Source organism: Kluyveromyces marxianus, chromosome 4 (genome assembly GCF_001417885.1).
Source record: "Kluyveromyces marxianus DMKU3-1042 DNA, complete genome, chromosome 4".
Lineage (NCBI taxonomy): Eukaryota > Fungi > Ascomycota > Saccharomycetes > Saccharomycetales > Saccharomycetaceae > Kluyveromyces > Kluyveromyces marxianus.
This window is the reverse complement of record NC_036028.1, coordinates 1,151,498-1,171,517: the sequence shown is the minus strand read 5'-3', so window position 1 is coordinate 1,171,517 and position 20,020 is coordinate 1,151,498. Positions and strand designations below refer to the sequence as shown.

The 20,020-nt window shown below is 41.5% G+C and overlaps 9 protein-coding genes across 9 annotated transcripts; 1 reads left to right on the top strand and 8 right to left on the bottom strand.

Moving 5' to 3' along the window:
- Window positions 1–288: 288 nt before the first annotated feature.
- On the bottom strand, window positions 289–2,613 carry VPS70 (putative zinc metalloprotease; the record flags this gene model as incomplete). The annotated part of the gene is made up of 1 exon (XM_022819837.1): window positions 289–2,613. The coding sequence occupies one exon, from the start codon at window positions 2,611–2,613 to the stop codon at window positions 289–291; it is 2,325 nt and encodes a 774-aa protein (XP_022676363.1).
- Window positions 2,614–2,903: 290 nt separating this feature from the next.
- Window positions 2,904–3,542, bottom strand: CFF1 (Cff1p; the record flags this gene model as incomplete). Its single annotated transcript, XM_022819836.1, has 1 exon — window positions 2,904–3,542. One exon carries the CDS (start codon window positions 3,540–3,542, stop codon window positions 2,904–2,906), a length of 639 nt encoding a protein of 212 aa, XP_022676362.1.
- Window positions 3,543–3,896: 354 nt separating this feature from the next.
- On the bottom strand, window positions 3,897–5,147 carry DUS1 (tRNA dihydrouridine synthase; the record flags this gene model as incomplete). The annotated part of the gene is made up of 1 exon (XM_022819835.1): window positions 3,897–5,147. One exon carries the CDS (start codon window positions 5,145–5,147, stop codon window positions 3,897–3,899), a length of 1,251 nt encoding a protein of 416 aa, XP_022676361.1.
- A 423-nt stretch (window positions 5,148–5,570) lies between these two features.
- Window positions 5,571–9,644, bottom strand: TDA9 (Tda9p; the record flags this gene model as incomplete). The annotated part of the gene is made up of 1 exon (XM_022819834.1): window positions 5,571–9,644. The coding sequence occupies one exon, from the start codon at window positions 9,642–9,644 to the stop codon at window positions 5,571–5,573; it is 4,074 nt and encodes a 1,357-aa protein (XP_022676360.1).
- A 2,971-nt stretch (window positions 9,645–12,615) lies between these two features.
- On the bottom strand, window positions 12,616–13,518 carry KLMA_40514 (uncharacterized protein; the record flags this gene model as incomplete). Its single annotated transcript, XM_022819833.1, has 1 exon — window positions 12,616–13,518. One exon carries the CDS (start codon window positions 13,516–13,518, stop codon window positions 12,616–12,618), a length of 903 nt encoding a protein of 300 aa, XP_022676359.1.
- Window positions 13,519–13,604: 86 nt separating this feature from the next.
- On the bottom strand, window positions 13,605–14,546 carry EFM3 (protein-lysine N-methyltransferase; the record flags this gene model as incomplete). Its single annotated transcript, XM_022819832.1, has 1 exon — window positions 13,605–14,546. One exon carries the CDS (start codon window positions 14,544–14,546, stop codon window positions 13,605–13,607), a length of 942 nt encoding a protein of 313 aa, XP_022676358.1.
- Window positions 14,547–14,803: 257 nt separating this feature from the next.
- On the bottom strand, window positions 14,804–15,847 carry DAL2 (allantoicase; the record flags this gene model as incomplete). Its single annotated transcript, XM_022819831.1, has 1 exon — window positions 14,804–15,847. The coding sequence occupies one exon, from the start codon at window positions 15,845–15,847 to the stop codon at window positions 14,804–14,806; it is 1,044 nt and encodes a 347-aa protein (XP_022676357.1).
- Window positions 15,848–17,060: 1,213 nt separating this feature from the next.
- On the top strand, window positions 17,061–17,237 carry ATP18 (F1F0 ATP synthase subunit i; the record flags this gene model as incomplete). The annotated part of the gene is made up of 1 exon (XM_022819830.1): window positions 17,061–17,237. One exon carries the CDS (start codon window positions 17,061–17,063, stop codon window positions 17,235–17,237), a length of 177 nt encoding a protein of 58 aa, XP_022676356.1.
- A 332-nt stretch (window positions 17,238–17,569) lies between these two features.
- STR2 (cystathionine gamma-synthase) lies at window positions 17,570–19,648 on the bottom strand (the record flags this gene model as incomplete). The annotated part of the gene is made up of 1 exon (XM_022819828.1): window positions 17,570–19,648. The coding sequence occupies one exon, from the start codon at window positions 19,646–19,648 to the stop codon at window positions 17,570–17,572; it is 2,079 nt and encodes a 692-aa protein (XP_022676355.1).
- Between the last annotated feature and the right edge of the window lie 372 nt (window positions 19,649–20,020).

The window sequence follows — 20,020 nt, the reverse complement described above, 5'->3', positions numbered from 1 at the left end:
ACCTTGACTTCAGATTTTTATGAACTCTTTCCACTTTCAGGTCCTTTTATTGGTAGAAGTCATACTTTTAGCTTCTAAGTTTTCACGTTTTTACATATTCTTTATATATCACAGTAATAAGAGTAGACAAAGCAATTATCACGAAAACAAAATATAATCGGATAGGAGAAGCATCTTATGAGGTCATAACAGTCATTCTGTTAGACTTGTTTGTTATATCTTGATTGTATACGTTATATAATGTAAAAAAGGAACAATAGGGACAAAAAACAGAAGGTACTTTTATCGTTATATTGTTAATAGAGAAACCACCTTGTCTAATTGGGTAATAAGGGTTTCGAGCCAAAATATGCATTCCTGTCTGTCTTTGGAGAGGATGGCCTCATGTAAGCCTGGTAATACGTCTCCTTGGTATCCGGTTACTCTGTTAGGAGCAAATATAGAATGTTTCATGAAAGGACGACCCTTTATTCCCCTTTCTGTAATGAAATATCTGTCCAATTTGCGGAGTTTCGAGTTTGCTGATATTAACCTGGTAAGAATTTCTAGTTTTTTGTTCCACTTCCACCAGGGATAGTCTTGTTCAGTTTGCTGCTTTATATTATCCACCATTGCATCGAAGTCGATGCTAGTGTGGGTTGTCAGAAGTTCTAGTAAATCCGCTAGGTTCTTTCTTAAGGTGTCAATCAACGTATCGTGCGGGAACACGACAGAAATGTCATTGTACATTGTTTTGAAGTATTTACTAATTTCCACCATGTACTCGTGAGTTTTGAATCCTACTAATTCATTCTCGGTCAGTGAAAGAATTGACATTCCCACGAAAGCTGCCATTGTGCTGTGAAGAGAAAAATCGGGGTCCACGAACTTTTGCATCCATTCATAAGAATCATAGCTGGAGTGGAATGGGAGCACTGCATCCGTTTTGGGATCCCTCTCAAAGCTGAAATCAATGGAAGGAATACCGAGATTATTTTGAAAGACAGTGAAATCAGACCCGGCACCAAGTATTTCCAAAGACACATTGCTAGATTGCTTCCAGTAGTCATAAACAGTAGTTTCTGGATCTTCTTTGAACAATGTTCTTTTCGAAGACAAAACTAACAACTCATTCAGCAATGGATTGGCTTTTACATTAAGCTTTGAACCAGTTACTCCACCATCCAAATTAAAATATGCGATAGTTCCGCGCTGTAAAGAGTCTCTGTGATCCTCACCATATTCAGTTGATCCTAGCATTCCTTGTTCTTCACCATCCCAACTTATTAATTTAATTGTCCGTAAAGGTTTCCATCCCTTTTCATGTAAAGCCGAAAACCCTCTTGCGATTTCAAGTAGAATAGCACTACCACTACCAGGTTGTCCTGCCCCGCCTGTGGTCCATGCATCTCTATGGTTTCCTATAATTACTTCCTGTTGTTTGAGAATACCGGGAATCTCAACAATAACATTGGAAATTTCTTTAATCAAATAGTTCTGATGATTGGACACTTTACATTCAATTCCAGGCTCTGATGGACCGCTGAAGTAGTCAAATCCCTTAACATTACCCTTATTTTTCCACTCGAAACCTTTGCCATTTAGACGGTGTAATATTGGAGCGATTTCCCTTTCACTCATTGGCACAGATGGAATTGAAGGTACGGCATCACTTGTGTTTTTTCTACCCGAACCCTTTTTGGAAGCGTATCCAGGTGTTGATGGATCACCGGGCGAGTCACTGAATATTAACACTGACCCTCTTTCTATAGAACTTTCGTGTCTTGCAGGACCATGTGGGAACGGTTTATATCCGTTTTTTTCTGTAATTAAACCGTCGTCAAAGCTATCTGTGAATAAGATCACTCCTAGAGCACCATTATCCTCTGCATTCTTGACTGCTATGCCTCTGACACCACTTCCATATCTTATTATATGTATCTTGCCCCTAGTATCAATATTGTTTAAACGTAATTGTTCATAATCTTCTAGGGTACCGTAATTGGAATAAATGTATTGGGATTGAGCTGTACCGTTGGCCGAATACCCATGAAATGCCATAACTTTCTCCGTTAAAGTATTCTCATCTGATATGGAAATGTCATCTTCCACCATACTGGCGTTATACTTCAAGTTTCCGTTGTCCCAGAGGGTGACCTCCGTGTATACGGGCTCATTTAACCAAACATGGTACTTTTCTAGCCTCGGAGTAAACCCTAGCTTGGATAGCTCAGACACAGTATAGTCTAGGACAAATCTATCTCCTGCCCAATGCTTATGGGAAGTGTACTGTTCAACATGGGTAGAGCATTTATTTTCCTTCATCAAAGATTCTATATATATTCTAAAGGCCTCCGATTTAGTCAACTTACCGAAATAAAGTCTCCTAAAGTCTCTTGAAAGCGAAGTACGCGGCAGAAATGCAAGTGTGAACCCCAGGTATAGCATCAAACTTCCGATTATAAGTAACCAGAACTCATTCTTGTGCTTTTTAACTGTCTCATACCCGCTTCTCAAACTATTTATAGTGTTACTTCTTCCTCTAGCCAAAAAGCTAGCGACAGAGTTATCCCTTCGTCTTGTTACAGGACGAGTCACCAAAGGTTGCGATTCCTCATCAAACGTAGTATTCATGATTTACAGGTTGCTGCTCTCTGTGAAATATGACCTTGTTAATCCTCCGCTTCTTGTTTCATGTTATTATATTTTCCCTCTTCTTTCTTTAAGCAGTAATAGTAAATAGTAGTTACCTAAAGGATAATTACGTTTCTTGCACAAGAGGTTAAAGTTAAACGAATTGGGAATATACCTAAAAAGGAGAGACCAAAATTATTATCAATGGAATTGATCTAAACACTCTATTGAACCTGAAATAGAACCCAAAGAAGTGTTATACTAATTTCATCATGCACTAAATATTATAATTACATTAGATATTTCAATGTTTCGGCTTTCTCCTGGCCGACTAAGGCTACAAGTTCTTCTTTCCCTGACATCGTAATGCAATCTTGAATATCGAATCCTGGAACCACCACCTCGCTTATGAGAAGACTGTTGTCCAGTTCTTCATTAGGGATGGTGAAACACGCTTTGAACACTCCACCTGGGACAACCCATTGGCTACTTTCACCACTCTCGTAGTCAAGACCGACTGTGAATGACTTCACATGACCATCTGGGTATACCAGAACCACCTTGCCCTTACCCTTCTGCACTATATGGATACTAGTGTTTTTTAGTTTCAAGAATGAGCCCACTGGTGCATCGGGGGTGTAAAGCACCGTGATCAAGCTGAATGCGTCCCTGTTGGTCACAGCCGCACCAGTGTCATCACTACCATTGTTTGTATCCGTGATCTTAACCTGCAATGGAGACCTGTCCGTTTCCTTGAAGTAAGGGCCAGTACCATGTCTGATCAATCCCTCTTTCGCAATAAACTTCTTCAGTAAGTCAGATGGGTTGAGTGCTGGAAACTCAACAAAATACGGTAGTACTATTGGATCCTCTGTGACACGATCGAGAGTGCGAGAAGTCAAGGCATCAGGGCGCATTTCAAACTCCATCCTTTTGAGTGCAGTTAGGGGTAGTTTTAAGAATATATCGCTATTACGTTATCTGGGTATGAAAATCGGTGGTGTTTCCTTCTTCTTCTTCTTCTTCTTCTTCTTCTTGTTCTTTCATGCATATCGAATTGTCTGAACCTTTATCACCTTTAGATGCAAAGCATTTTTATCTTGACATATCAAAGATCTGGAAGAAAAATGAAGAGAGTAGTGAGGTTAGTTGCAATTGATTGATCTCTTTTTCAGTATAAAAGGTGTTATACTGCGAACGTGGCTCTGGTTATAGGAATTTAAATATAGAGATATATATATACATATGCATGATGAGTCGAATGCTGAGCTAGATTCCATTCTTTATACCTTGATTTCTTTTTCTTTGCCATGCTCGAGTTCGCATTCGGGTTTACGTTTCAAGGACTCTGCGTCTAAACTTTGTTTGCTCTTCAAGGCATCTGTGACTCTTTTATCTGCAGTAACACCATTTACCGGTCTGAAATATGGTTGACATCTCCAGTATGGAACCGTTCTATAAGCACCACCCCATGGTTGAGGTTCACCCACTGTTATAATGTCTTTTTCAGCGATATCAGGTTCTTCAAAAAGCTTTTGTACTCTATCTTCAACGAGCTTCACAACTTTTTCTTCCCACTCTTCGAATGATGTGTTGGCGGTCATTGATGCGATGTTGGCTCTGATATCGACGTTATGAGGTAAAAATGGCCTTAGGACTTTGAAGAAATGAGACTTCATGGCAATTTTGGAAGCATGAGATCCATTACAAGATTTAACTATCTCAAAGTACTCTCTTAACAGCTTGTCCACTCTTGGAAAGATCTTTTCTTTATCTTCGGTGTGAGATGTGTTAAAAACACCAGGGTTATATAAATTACCTTCGGCACTCATTACACCGTCACAGTGTATCTCATTCATGCATCTTGCAATGTCTTCTGGGTACAAAATATTACCATTTGCGAAAAATACCGTATCGCTAGGCAAGTTGTCTCTCAAGTACTTGATAATTTCCCAGTCTGCCAATCCAGTCTTCTGTCCCTTTTGTTCTCGTAGTCTTCCATGCACAGTTAAAAATTGGGCGCCAGAATTTAACACCATCTTAGCGTACTCCAACGTTTTCTCTCTTTCTGGAAACACTCTAATCTTTGCTGTTACTGGGACCTTCAAGTTCTCGTGTAAAGTCCGAATGAGTTTACTGATGAGATCCCAATCTTCCATCAAGAAGGCACCATATTTACCCTTTCTGGCTATTCCTTGAGGACAACCGAGGTTCAAATCAACAGCATCACATTTGTCCTCAACAAGCTTAGCGGCTTGCAATAAATAATCGGGATCGTTCGCACAAAACTGTACTACTAACGGCCTGTCTATCTTCTCATCTCCATCTAATTCACACCACATATCCTTTCTATACTTCTCTGACGTAGCGAAAAGCTTTGCATGGAACATCGGCGTGTATGCTAAAGTGGCCCCATACTTTCTTGATAAGATTCTCCAAGCTAACTCCGATTGGTCGACCATGGGTGCGACTATCTTGGTTGGCTTACCGATCTTCTCAAAGAGTTGTCTACCATTAAGTTTGTCAGAAGTCATCTTGGACCGGACTATATAACTCAGTCTGTGCAAAAAGTGAGAAAGCAACTTTTCAGATATTAAAGAGCTAGCTTAAGCTGTTTCTGGGTGAGGAAAGTTCATCAACTGTTATGATCAAAACGAGTTTTCAACTTATCACGTTTCTCTTCATGCAAGAGCTCTTCGCCAATATCTATCTTTTTTTTTTTTTTACTAAAGTTAATCTTTTAGCTCTTTTCTTTTAGTTAAAGTATAAATCATCTTCTTCGTGTGGAGAAAAGTATAAAGAAACAAGAGAGGATCAGATATAATTGATGTTAGTGTAGGACTTTGCCTAGTTTAGTAGATGTATTTAGTTTACATATACTTATATATAATCATTGAGTTCGTTAAAAATCTATCATTTTTTTTTGACAATTTGGAGTAGTAGTTAGATGGATAGCTTCATGTTTGGTACTGTGAAGGGTGTGACACGTTGTATATTGCTCTTGCTTGAAGTGCATGGGCAAATAAAAGAGCAATTGGCCAGATAGGAGCATCGCCTAGAATTCTGACACCCAGGTACAGTGATCTTGAAGAAAGACGGGCTCTTTGAACGACTTGCATTGTTTCGTGTATGTCCGTATTTGGATCCATTGCACGTTTGGCTAGTTCGTCGTCCAAAACTTCTACGTCCAAGGCTCCGTTGGCTTGGATTCTAAGGAATTCTGCATATGACTGCATATTGTATCCCTTAGGAAGTAAATGAGTTTCGACTTTTTTCAAAATCATTTCCGATTTCAACCAAATAGTTCTATCCACATAGTTCATAAACGAAGTAGAGTTGGAAGTGTTTGAAGTTGGCTGTAGTTGGTTATGTTTCCAAGTCAATGCTTTTCTTTCCATTCTTTTCAAGAATTCTGCAATGGTCAAGATTGCTGAAAAAATACATGTTATGGAGAAAATAGGCGTTCTGATTGATGTCTTCTCTGCGTTCTTTACGATAGACACTGTGTCAATCCAAAACTTGACAATATTCAGACCATAATCAGTAGCTTCTCTCAAAGAGTCCCAATCAGAAAACGAGTTCTCGAGATCAATATTCATTGCTTGCCAATCCTTTAGCCAGATTTTATTCATCACAGATGTTAAACTGATACATTTTCTCATTTTTGCAAACGAGTGCAATGGAATGATCAAACGCAAAGCCGGATTATTGTTTATTAATTCGATATTATTCTCGTTTGGTTGCAAAATGCCCCCGTTCTTCAAATAAAGAGCTTCCCAGAACTTTATTAGAGATTCTATAATAGGGCGTGAATGCATTCTCCATTTCATTTCAATAATTTGGATGTTTGTTTCTCTCTTGAGATGATATCTCTCAAGGAAAATCTTTTCGTGTATCGATATGAGAAGGGACAAAAGCGTCTTGAATGAGACTTTCTTGTTGTCATAAAAGAATTGGTGTCCGTTCGTTAAGTAGATCAAGCAGTTCTTGTATGTTTCATCACCATTGGACAATTGAATTAACGAAAATTTAGAATCTAATTCAATGTTATCATTTTTCAATAGTTCTGTCCATTCTACAGAATTCTCACAGAAGTACAACTGTTCATTGTAACAGGGAATACCGCATTTCAAATCAATGGAATGGAAGCAGCAATCCAATCCAACCAAAGAAGTGAACAAATTGGAAATCAACAAAATTGTATGGCATGTTCTGATTCTAGATTGAGCTTTAATAAAATATTGGAAGTTCTTTTCCATTTGTTCTTTTGTTCTATACTGCTTTCTTATTTGTTCTTGCAATTCTGGATAATCTTGATATTCTAATATATGATCACTCTCTATTGGGAGTGGCATAATATTTTCTAGAGGTAAGTTCAATTGTTTTAGTTTAACTAGTTCGATCAAAGACATGATTTGGGTATTCATTGTTTGTGTAATGCTCATATCATTATTGAAAATTCCCAAAAAGATCAAAAGAACCATAGACTGAATGACCCAAAGAGGTGTTTCGTGATGGTGATCCTTAGTTCTTTCGAGGTATTCTCTGATATGGAACCGTGAAATGTTGAAAAGAAGCATAGCATGAGAGGAATGGAAACCGTACAAAGCACCAATAACACATATTGACAACAAAAGAGGGTAAATACGCATTGATGGTTTGATGCTGTGTAGATGAATGAATGGGAAATACATGTGAAATTCATCTTGGTAAAGATTTGCATATGTGTTCAACTCTTCCAACGTTGGGAATTGGGTCGAAAGTAAGTTATTCTCCAACAAGATCTTTTGACGTAAAACTTCATCGAAAAAAACCAGTCTGGTGCCCTTCTTTGGTTTAGCGCCATTGGAAATTGAATTGGGAGATAATCCCGGAGTAGCTATTCCGTTTTTATCCATTATTTTCTTAAACAAGTCAACTTGTCTCGATTTAAAGAGAGTGGAAATATCTGGAGAAAAGGATTGTGATGGTGTTTTACTTAAAGGAGCACTTGTAGGAGCGTCACGCATAAACTTTGGCGACCCAATCGTGAACTTAGAATTCGGTAAAGCTTGCGGTAACTGTGTATTAGCCATTTGTTGGGCATTTAATGGCCCTGCATTCTTACTAGGAGACGAATGTTGAGTATTTGAGCTAATTGAGAATGAGTTTCTGTGAGACGATGTTGTTGCTGGGAAACCAATTTCATTGAAGCTTGTCATGTTGACCTTGAAATTACCGTCGATCTGGGTATTGATGAATTCAGATAGCCAATGCTCATCTTCTGGGTTATAGAGGTGTTGCTGCTGTTGTTGTTGGCTACTACTTCTTTTTCCTGAAAGATCTAATACCTGGTCCTGCCGCTGAGAATCTTGACCTTTCATAAAGTGTTGTTGGGTATTTATGTTGCTACTAGTCTTGTTGTCATGTTGAACTTCAGGATTTTGAGGGCCCATGTTACTAATGAATTCATGAATGAGTTCAGAAGTTTGTTTATGGGAGGTACTCATGTTAGGCATACTTACACCACTTCCATCCGCGTTACCATTTTGAGAGTGGAATCCTGAAACTGTAGATGTAGTAGTAGCAGTAGTAGGAGTTTCCTTTTGTTTATAATTATCTGGCTCTTGAATATTCATTCTGTTTGCTCCTGCTGAAAGGTGCTGTCCATGATGCGGTTCGTCGTTGTTGTCTTTATAATTGAAGTAGTCTAGGTTCTGTTCGGCGTTCAAGTCCACGAAACCACCGACACCTGCGGTGGCAGATCTCATCGTGAGCATATCCGAGATGAGGGGAGTAAGCCCAGCCGGGAACTGGTGTTTATTGTGTAGGTCTTTAGAGACCTGTCCGAGATCCAATTGCATGCCATCGTTTCTTTGAGAGGCGTTATGAATTTTCGAAGATGACTCTCCAGGAGGTATTTGGCTGTTTCTGTTGAATGTTATATCGTTCACACCTGGTTGTTTGGGTTTGAGGTCGGGCTGCACGCTAGGGTCGGAGAGCATGAACTCGGGTGGTTCCAAAAAGTCTATGTTTAATCCGGATTCTAGAGCTTTATCGGTCAGTTCCTGGGCAGTTAGTTGAGGCGTCGAGAAGCCTACCTGATGTGGAACGTTATTCTGTTCCGTGTCGAAAAGCTGCGGGACGTCCTTCCTCTGGGTGTAGGAGATGTTGGTGGAAGCAGAGAAGGAAGCGTGTCTCTTCCTTTTCTTTGGGGCATGCAGGTTTGGATCCTCAGAGTGTACAGGCGAGTGTTGTTGTTCATCCGGTGACTGCTGCTGCTGTTGTTGTTGTTCTTGTTGTTGTTGTTGTTGTTGCTGCTGCTGCTGTTGCTGCTGGAGTGGCAGTAGCAGATGTGGCAACAATGGTACCTGCAGCTGTTTGGAGGACGTCTTACGGGCGGAGCCCATCGACATACTATGCTCCAGTTGCGGTACAGACATCGCAGGAGTCGGCAGGACTGTTTCTTTGTTGCCCGGCTTCTTAATAATATGCCGTGCTGAGTAGTTCACCTTGACTTCTTTCGAGGCCATGATGATGTCGGGGTTCTTGTCCTGGTCCATCAACGAGGCGTGAAGCTTCTGCTGGTGTCTAAGCACCAAATCTCTTCTTGCGAAACATCTCCCGCAAAATGCGCACAAAAACGGCTTTTCGTTGGTATGCGACCGTTCATGTCTCTTCAAGTGTTCTTGTCTTGCGAAACCCCGCGTACAAGTCGGGCACAGGTACGGTCTTGGTCTATCAGTCTTGATGATCCGCGACTTCCTGGGAATCGGCACAATCCCCGGGGTATTCGAGTTCGAACTGGAATTACACGGCGTATTTCTACTATCATTTCCTTCAGAACGGTTGCTACTGCTGCTGCTGAGGCCCGTGCTGGCCCCAGGCTCTATTTCTGTTTCTGCTTCTGCTTCTGCCTCTGCTTCTGCCTCTGCTTCGGCTTCTATTTGTCTTTCTCTTTCCTGCTCATGTTCACGCTTTATCACAGCATGATGCGGCGAAGGCTGTGCTACAGCTTTGGAAACAAGGGTGCTATCAGCGACAGAATCCATCACAAGCGGATCACTCACTCAATCACACCTTGCTTGCAGATATACACTCACTCACACTTGTAACTTGGATAAAGTGCTGGTTATTGCGCTTTTTGTTTGTTCTTCTTCTCTGAAACCTAGTATTTCAGTTTTCCAATAGATTAATACGGCAGCTTCGCTCGCCCTAAGTTTTCTTCTTCCTGACTTTTGTCCTTTCTATTACTCGAATATCTATCTCTATTCTAATATCTATCTATTTCTAATATCTATTATAATTCCAATTTCATTTCCAATTTCTAATTCTAGTTCTAGTCTTGAAATTTCAATGTCTTGAACTGTAAAAGCGTAGATGTCTGTTGAAGGTGGAAACAAAAAGAAAGAGGAAAAAATACCAAGTACCAAAGCGCAAGCCAAAGCCGGCAGGCAGACAAAAATGCCGTGTATGGTGTAGGGCGAGACGTTACGTATGTGGGCCACACCCCCAACCTTGACCGCTGGAGCCCCAACGTATTACGTATCGTGTGTGTAATGATAACATAGATAGTGTTGGTGTTATCTGAAACGCCAGAGCGTCTAGTCTCGTCTATTCTCGTCTACTCTCTAGTCTAGTCTAGTCTAGTCCAGTTCAGTCCAATCTATGTGACACGGAGATACTGCGGCTGCGGCTGCGGCTGCGGCTGTGTACACGTGACTCTTTTTTCTGGGGGAACTAGAGAGAGGCGCCGTCCCCAGGGCGGCGCGCAGTGCGCCGCACCACGGCTCTTTTCCCTGCTATCTCTGGTTTATGTTTTACTGTATTTTTTTTCGTTTTTCGCACTCACTCACTCACTCCCTGTTCTGTGTATACATGGATAATCCATAGACGTTCGGGGATACTTTCGGAAAAAATCCGGAGGTGGTTGGGTTCCCCGGAAGGAATTGGCTTGAGCTTGAGACAGAGACCGAGACTGAGCCTTGGGGCTCAGTATCAGGCCCCAGTATCAGGCATCCGCAGCCTCCCCCCCCCAGGCCAGCACGCCTCTTTGACATAACCTCGTGTATCTGTGCCCTCGGTTGTCGTGGCAGTTGCCGTATACGGAGGCACAGCCGCTCCCGTGTGTGTCTGTGCACGTGCACACATTCTCCGCCAAAAAAAAAAAAAAAAAAAAAAAAAACGACACAACGCTCATCCTTACACTTTTTCTTCTGTCTGTGTGGGTGTGTATGGTTGGGTCTTGTTTGGAGGAGAAGAAGAAAAAAAAAGCGGAAAGGAAAGCCCTAGGTTGGAGGACGATGAGACTTTGTTACCCGGCCTTTCAAAGAGGAAGAAAAAAAATTTTCTTCCTCTTCCTATTCTCCTTCGCTTTTTTATCCAGACCCTACTAATCTCGGCACTATATAAAGCGAGCCAAAATTGTGCAGATGATATTCCCCCCATCACTTTCCACCCTTTGTAATTGAGAAATTTTACATTACCCTTTCTTTGTTTGTCTCTCTTATAAAACCAACTTTGTCCAAAAGTAATCCACCGCAATAGACAGTACGACTTGGCAGCGTCCGATGGAAATTCGCGTGGGTCGATGCGTTCTGTGTTGATTCCATCGCGTAGTCCGTCAATGGATATTTATTACCCACTGTTAATTTTCCAAGTCGTGATAAGCGGTTTTTAAGGAGAGATTAAACCTTGGAGGTCATTAAGAACTCGAATGGATTCATTACACATGATATTCGAGTGTCAGAGATCTGCAACATCTGTGTATAAACTATAGTCAATTAGCTATCTAACCTGTAGTAGTGTAGATGAGATCTTGAAAAAATGGTAAAAACTGGTAATCTTATTAAACTAATACTAGGTATATTATACTTTTTCTATTCTATTGCTATTATGTTGTGTTGTGGTGGGCCTGCACCGCTCGCGCTCGCGCTCGCATTCTAGGAAGTGATGGTTAATTTTGTAGCTATTGTGCGGCCTTCGCGGTTGTTCCGACCACGTCCTGCTTTCTTTCCAGCGCGATCCGGCGCACTGCTGACACTAGCGTATCGTCGTTGTCCGTGCCGGATTCTGAGCTGGACGCCTGTCTCGACGACTGCCTCCTCATTTCAGAGTTCTTCACGTACTCGACGTTGGGTCTGTTATCGTGGTCACGTGAAAGAAGTCTGTGGCAATCCTGGTCGTGAGCCTTATGCTTTAGGTATATGTAGTTATGCAACGCCATCGTGTTCGCACTGCTTTTCGTTTTGGTGGGGTTCTTGGTGTGTTCCTTCCTTCTTCGCTGAGGTATGATGGCATATGAGAGATGAGTCCTCTGCTCTGCGAACAGTCTTATTTATATATTTAATCTACCATACGCGGATCGCAGATAAAACTCTCGCTTTGTTGTCTCCTCGTATGTAATGGAAGCCAAGAAAAGGCTCTTTCTACAAACGACGGGAGTACCACTCCAAAACCGATGATACCCACTCCGTCACGCCTCAGGGAATTACTATTATACCAAGGCACGCGCTTTCTCGATCGCATAAGAGTACTCTTCTTTGCCTTCCGAAACTGCTTCTGCTTCTACTTCTGCTTCTGCTCAGTCATCAAATCCTGACATGGGGTGACTTTTTCGGAGCCCGAACTGCCACGGGTTCTGAGCGAAAAAGTTTGAATGCAGATCCATCCTGCGTTAGATTGACCGCAACTTGACGCTCCATAAACCTGGTCCCTCCCAGAGATTCCCGCAGCAAAGAAACTGATAACGTAAAAAGGCAAAAAAGCAAACCAAAAAAATGCTAAAAATGCTAAAAATGCTGAATATGTTAACAAAACGCCTGAAAAAACGCCTGAAAAACTAAAAAAAAAAAAAAAAAGGACGAAATTATTTCGCACAATATATCAGTCAATGGCAATTGATGAGCAAGCAAGAAGGTCTGTCTGGGTGTATGTATGCAACTATCCCGCCAACACGCCATTGAATTACTACCGCCTCTTCATCCGCCAACCGGAATAATTAATTATTTTATTTTTCCTACATTACATGTCAATGTCTAGAAGTACCCCCATGGATACTGGTTTAAACTTTCCTCCTGGACAGCTGCTGCTGCTGCTGAACCAGGGTTGCCATAGAAGTATATAGGTCGGTCTTTTCGCCATCACGGGATACGTTTCGTGCAGGAATTTTCGTAACGGCGGGCTGACGCTTATATTTGCTGTTCTGAGGGCTTGGATCCGAAGCTGTGCTACCAGTTTTTCATTTTCATGCTGCAGATCATCAATTAAAGTTTCGTATTGTTGAAGCAACGTTTGGCTAGCAGCAGGTTCATGTTTTGGTTCTAGGGCATCGCCATCTTGTTCGATCTCGTGCAACTCATCAACCTCATCGTCGCTCCATTCATCAAATGATGACAATTCTTGTTCCTCACTTGTCGTCGTCTTAGATGAAAATTTTCTAGAAGATATTCTTCTATTGGCGACAGTGCCTTCTAAAACATCGTGATCCTTCCCATTTCCATTTCCATCTTTGTATTCGTATTCGTCGTCACTGTTGTTGTCTGGTATCAGGTTGGTACTGATCTTCCTCCTTGTTCCCAATTCTACGTACGATTGCCTTATCCTCTCGCTGATAACGCGTTTCTCGCTCTTCAGCTGTTCCAGCTCTTGTAGAATCGCAGTGTGCTGTGATTTGGACTCACGCAGTCTCAATTGCAGTTCGCTGTTTGCTTCTTCCAGAGTTTGCGATCGTTGCGTCTCAAATTCCAGGTCTTGCTTCACGTTTTTTAACTCTTCGGTTACCGACCTCAGCTTTACCTTTAGCTCATCGATTTGCCAGTCTCTCACCGATTGTTCGTTTTCATGGTGCGCAATCTCTTCCGTTAGCAGTTTCACCTGGTTCTTGTACTTTCGTAGCAACGCACTATCAGATTCATTGCCATTCATCTTGGGCCCTCGTGACCTAATTACCAATTCGTCAATGGTGTTTACTATTCTACTTTATTCTATTCTATTCACCCTTACTTAGTTAGCTAGGTACGTACCCTGTAAATTCTAATACTCGTAGTGATATTTCTTACGGAAATCTGTTTGAACGATTCCGGTGAAATAGTTGCAACAATTTCGAAATCGAGACAGTTGCGGGTCAATTCGTTTTCAAACGCTTCCAGTGTCGCCATATTTCTCTCCGTACACGATATGTAAGCATCGGCTCCGGCGAACTGCTTTAAACATCCAACAAGGTCTGGAATGACGCTCGTATCGTAGGTAATATCCGCTCCCAAGATCAAGCCAACCTTTTTGTCACGCTCGGCTTGTAATAGCTCGTCCTCGTTCCACCGTAGCCTTTGGAACCGCAATTCTGGAACCGCAGTGATGTCATTTAACAGGAAGTTATCCTTCACCTGTTGTAAAAGACTGGAATCGCCGTCGGTGACGAATATGTGGTTTTCCAATGAGCCCTTGTTCTCCTTCTCCTTCTCCTTCTGCATCAACGTATACAAAATAGATATAATACCAGTACCGCATCCAAGCTCTAGCATTGAGCTTCCACCATCATCAGTAGCAAATAAATGTGGGTTCTGAGTCATGAAGTGGCATAGAAACAAGGCGGCTTCCCAGGTTCTGAACCCGGTTGTGCCCTGTGCGCAAATCAACGATGGTGTCTCTTTGATCAAGAGTTTGTAACTACCAAATCTATACTGTATAATGTCACTACTCTGTGGATCCGGCGCATTCACAGCTAATAAGTTAATATATGGCTCATAAACAGTCTCTGATAACTCGGATCCTATCTTCTCTAGGTATGGTATCAGCAGTTTCAAAAATTGCTTGGCATAGTAACTATTCCGTTCTTGAACAACCTCTAGCTGATTCAAGAACTGTGTAGGCTCAAGCTCAACGTTATTATCAGATATATATTGCAACACATCCTTTACAGGTTCTCTAGCGTGGATTCGATCGTACACGTCCATTATTCATGGGTGTAGTGGCTCTTTTTTTAAAGCAAATCTACCCTACTACGCACAGAACGAATGCACATCGCATCTCTTATTAATTGCGTCTGCTTACTTATGTTATTCTTTTTTTTTTTCTCGAGGGAAAAAGAGCATCAGAGATCGGCATTTTGGAAATGCTATTAGCTAAGATGAGCTAAGTTGAATATGCTTTGAGAATTAACTACCTACCTAGTGTTGGGATAACAGGTTATCCTATTTTATATTTCTTATTCTTATGTAGCAAACACTCTTATTCTCTTTACACCACCGTCTGGAATAATGGTCAACTTGACGTGAGTAATCTGCAAAACCTTGTCAATTTTGTATTCGTGTTCCTTGTCTGGGCCAGCCTTTGACTTATCGACTAACGTGGTCCACTTTGGATCATCGTGGTGAGGAGCAGCGGTCGTGCCATCAACTGCAATACCTTCCACCTTGATGAATTGTGGGAAATTACCACGGAAATGTGCGGTGTCGACGATTATGCGGTCAATATATGAGGTTAGTTTGCCCAACCGAATAATGGCCCAGTCCACATGGCCTGGCGTTCTCGATCTCGAGGTCTCCCATCCATCGGACATGTCATGACCTCTGCCAGGCATTATGAGATTGTTTGCGGATCCAAAGTGTTGATCTGATACTGCGATAGCCACTGCACCGTTAGCAATGCTACATAAGTCAATAGGCTTTGCAGATGCCGCTGCTTGCTCTGGTGCAACAACCTTCCCGTACAGTCTAAATCTTGCAATTCCGCCGTCTGGGTACATTTTCAATTTGAAATAATTGTAATGGTCGTCAGTCAAGGCTTCTCTGAGGAAGAAATGTCTTTGCGAAGGACCACACTCAACCTTTTCTATAACATCAGTCCATCTTACGTCTTTTTCTGAGATATCTGAAGGCGCTGATGCCGCATCTTCATGTCTTAGCGCCTGTACGCTAATAGCTGGAGCGTGGTTCCCGTTGAAAAATGCCGTGTCCACCTCGCACCCAATAATTCTTGCTGCATGAACCCCTGCTTTGAATATGACCCAGTCGTATTCCTCTGTATTGTGCCTTCTGGTCTCCCAGCCATCGTACCATGCGCCGGCGTGGGTGAACCTAGTAGCATCTCTAACTGGCGCCGTAGGTTTCAAAAGGTTGGTAGCATCGGCGAACCATTGATCGCTGTACGAAACGACCTGGCCCAAAACTCTATCGCTTAAGATTTCGACCGATTGGTGTGTTTGCGAAACCACGTTCTCAAACTCTTTGGCCTGGTTTTCCTTGAACTGAAGCATTTATGTAGCTGTAGTTGCTTCGTCTTGAGGTTCTTTTCTTTCTCCTTCTCTTTAAACTATATATTTGTTCCTTCTACATCATTCTGGCACTGGGGTATACACCCTATTCCTATTCCTCTTTTATAGTACAATTTGTCTGAGTCTTATCTATTGTCTGCTCCATGACTTGTCGGATTTAGCCGAATTTGTTCTCGTTTTCTTGAGATAAAGTTATAAGGAACAGGAAGCGAAAACGGGACGGGAACAAAAGATACTTGCATTTACAGTAAGGGTAAGAGTAAGAGAATCCTTCTTTCAAGATAATTAATGAGTTAAGTTTCGGAGTCGGAGTTGTGCGCCCAGAGTTAGTTGGGAAGCGGGGAGAATAAAGCGTAGTCTCAGAAAGTCTCAAAGAAAGTCTCATTACTTGGATAAGAGAAAGAGTGTTTCTTGTTTTTACCAAGAAGACATATTATATTATGGGTTCAAGTGAACATAACTAACATTTTCCCATTTTTGGGCATATCGCTTTCTCAATACCCCATCATGATGATATACACATTCTTATTTTCTTCGAAGGATATCGCGATGGCAATCTGATCTACTTTTTTTGCTTTTGGAACACGCCTTATATACTTTTCTAATCAGTATCAGCGGCTAAATGGCACGTCAAAGGGGGTTGGTCGCCAATAGGTCCAATAAACCCCCACCCCACGCGATCTTTCGGTTCCCACTCTCCCGCCACTATAGGACTATATATCGTATATCAAGAAGAAAAATAAAAATGAAAATAAAAATACCGAAAGTGAGAGACAGAGAGATGATGACTAGAAGAAACTTGGTGGTTTCTTTGTCGGGTAACACAGCATTCTAATCTCTCTGTACGAACCAATAGATCTAGGCCAGTCGTCTATCCTCTCTTGCAACGGTTTAAGAGTAGGAAGAAAGAGCCAAAGAAAAAGTTGAGAAAAAAAGATCTTGTTACCCGGATATTGTAGAATCTTTTTTTTTTGTTTTTTCTGTCTTCCTTCCTTTTACCTCGCAAAATACAATTTACAATTTACAATTGACAATTGACAATTTACATATACTTTTAGCTTATAGGTGTGTTAACGTAACTAATTCAGATACGAAAGATTGTTTTTATAGATTGTGTGTTCCTTTCGGTTAGGTCATTCTTTGTATTGGATCTGCTTTTCACATACATCCACGCAAACACAAATCAGAAATCACAATGGTCAAGAGATTCCCAACTCCAGTTTTGAAGCCATACTGGCCTTTCTTCGCAGGTGGTGCTATCATGCTATATGCCATCTCCAAGGCTGCTGACTTGTCTGCAAACTCCAAGGAATTCATCAACGATCCAAGAAACCCAAGATTTGCTAGAGGTGAAAAGCCAGTCGAATTATAAGCGAAGTATTGTGTATTCCATTTATTTTTGTTTCCCAACAACCATTTTCCGCAGCTGAAGGAAGAACAAACCGGCAGACAGACTTTTCAGTGGTAAAAGAAATCGTTCTGGCAGTTCGACTAAGGTTCAGCAGCACATAATGGAAATATAGATATGCCTCACTTGAGACTTCACGATCTGTCATGACAATTCTCTCTTTCTTTCCAATTGAACCAACAAAAAAAAAATTCAAAGAAGATGTACTTACTTACTGATTACATACGTATAAATCATTATATTCCTACAATCAATCAAATATTTTTCTAACTATGCTTACACGCGCGCGTTCTTTGTTATTCTTTACCCAAGGCGTGTGCGATAGACTTCTCGAACACGGCTTGGAGTTCCGATTTGTTCTCGAGCCCGACAGAAACCCTTACAAGACTCACATCAAGCCCGTATTTGGCAACCTCTTCCATTTCCTGGTAATGTGCTAAAATCGTGTATGGACATGCTAAGGTGAAATTGGTGCCTAATGAGGGGCCTTTGCACAATTCTAGGCTGTTGAAAAACATCTTGGCTTGCTCTATGTTGTGGAACGTCACTGAAAAGAGCCCTCCGTACCCGCTTCCCACGGACTTCGCCTTGACAGTGTCGTAATTTGCCTTGGTTTCCACGCTAGTGTACTTAGGGTAGTATAACCTCTTGAACAATTTCCCCTCGCCCACATTTGGCAAAATCACCTTTTCTAGTAGTGCTTCGGTGTTCTCATTCACAATTATGCTACGGGAAATGAAGTCCCTAGAGTTTCTTTCTAGGCATATAGCGTCCTCGCACCATAAAAGGTCTTCGTACCATTTTTCAGTTAAGTGTAACATTTTTGTAGCGAATTCATATAACCCAGATTTAGGGTTAAGCACAATGGACCCAGCCATCACATTTGAATCTCCGCTAAAGATCTTGGTTAACGAACTGCACACGATATCAGCATATGGTAGCACATCAATGTTCAAAAATCCACCTACTGTCTCGTCAATGACAATATAAAACCCATAGATATTCGAGAGTCTCTTCAATTCCACCAAGTCAGCCATCTTTAGCAACGGGTTTGATGGACTCTCCAAAAATACAGCTAGAATTTGCTCACCGCTATGGAGAATCTCTTTTAATTCCGCCATAGATTGAGCATCTCCGTGTCCCAAGAAATGAGTGTGATTGAACTTACGCAAGATGCTCAATGTGTCGGTATATGGAAATCCAAACATTACAGTTTTCTTGTATGCACCACCGTATCCAATTGGATCGCTAGTTACCGCATTACGCCTCACACGTTTCGAATCCAGTTCCAATAGTAATCTGTGTGCGGTGAAAATGGAAGCCATACCACTTGGGAACAAAAACACGTCTCTTTCAGGGTTGAGATGAATTGAAGTAGCCTCCAAGTTATCCGTCAGGATCCCGCTTGATGCACAATCGGTATTCTGTGGTGAAGGAGGCGATATATTTATCTGTTCAAATTCAACTTCATCGATAAGTTCAGCGGGAATAGCTGAATTATGGTCCATGTGCGCAAAGTTGCCATCGTCTTCGTCATCATCCACATCTGAAAACTCCACCCTAATTACATCATCTCTGGGTATTCCTGGGGAATGCGTGAAAGAAGTTTCGTTATCTTCACCATTTCCAGTCGCAGTGGAAGCTTCGTCATCACTACCACTGTCTGATCTGTTATTCGTCTGTTGCTGCTGCTGCTGTTGTTGTTCTTGTTGTTCTTGCTGCTGCTGTGCCGTCTCATCATCATCTTCGTCTACATCAACTACTTTTCTCGCGATACGCCTTTTGATAAGTAACTTAGCTCTACCAGCGAACGAGAAGTCTAGACTCCTGCCGAAACGATTTTCTACAAACTCTTCGTTTTGCTTACCGTCGCTGTGCTCTAGTTCGAAAAGCTCTGCCAAAACGTACTCTGCCAATCGAGACGAGATTATTTCACCGGTATGTTGCCAGTATTGCTTTAACAAAGGATACAAATCTTTCTGAGCAAATACAACGGCAATCTTGCACTCTCTTTTCCACGACTCCTCTTCTTTGTTCAAAGGTTTGGATGTCGCCAACTGAAGAATTCTGATCTTATTCCTCAGAGTGACTTTACTCTTTACCTTACAAAACTCCCTGCATCTTTTCGCTACCTGATAACTTGGGAATACAAGGCATGTCTCTTCCTCTTTAGCATACTTATCTTTCAACACATTGCATAATCTCTGAATTGACTTGTGGATGAAAAATCTAGGGTATCCAGTGGTCATTCTCTCCACAACCCATTTCTCCCCTTCCTCATAACCCACAGTTGCCTCCCACGTTGGAAGACTCACAGAAACAGCATGTTTCGTATTTGGTGGAATCGAATCCCCAACTTCAGTCGCTATCTTCATGGCTATTTATTGTTCCAAAACTCTTTCTTACCTGTCTATAACCATAGAAATTAAGTCTTCTTTAACACAATGGATTGGTATTTCAGCTGCGTCTTTCCACAACCAATTGATGAAATACCGAGTTTTAACCTATTTAGGGCTCTCAAGTCCACTAATATATCTTCTTTTTTGTATTATTTCAATTCTGTTGTCTTCGTTCTTCTACAGTGGACAAAAGTCTTTTGTTCTTACCTTTTCTCATTTTTTCATGTAGCTCTGGCTAGCGAGAGACAATGGCATAGCTTTTCTAAGAATAAACATATGCAATGACTACGAAAAGTGACAGCGAAGGGCATCGATTGAACGATACTGTTTGAGTGTACTTCTAAGTTA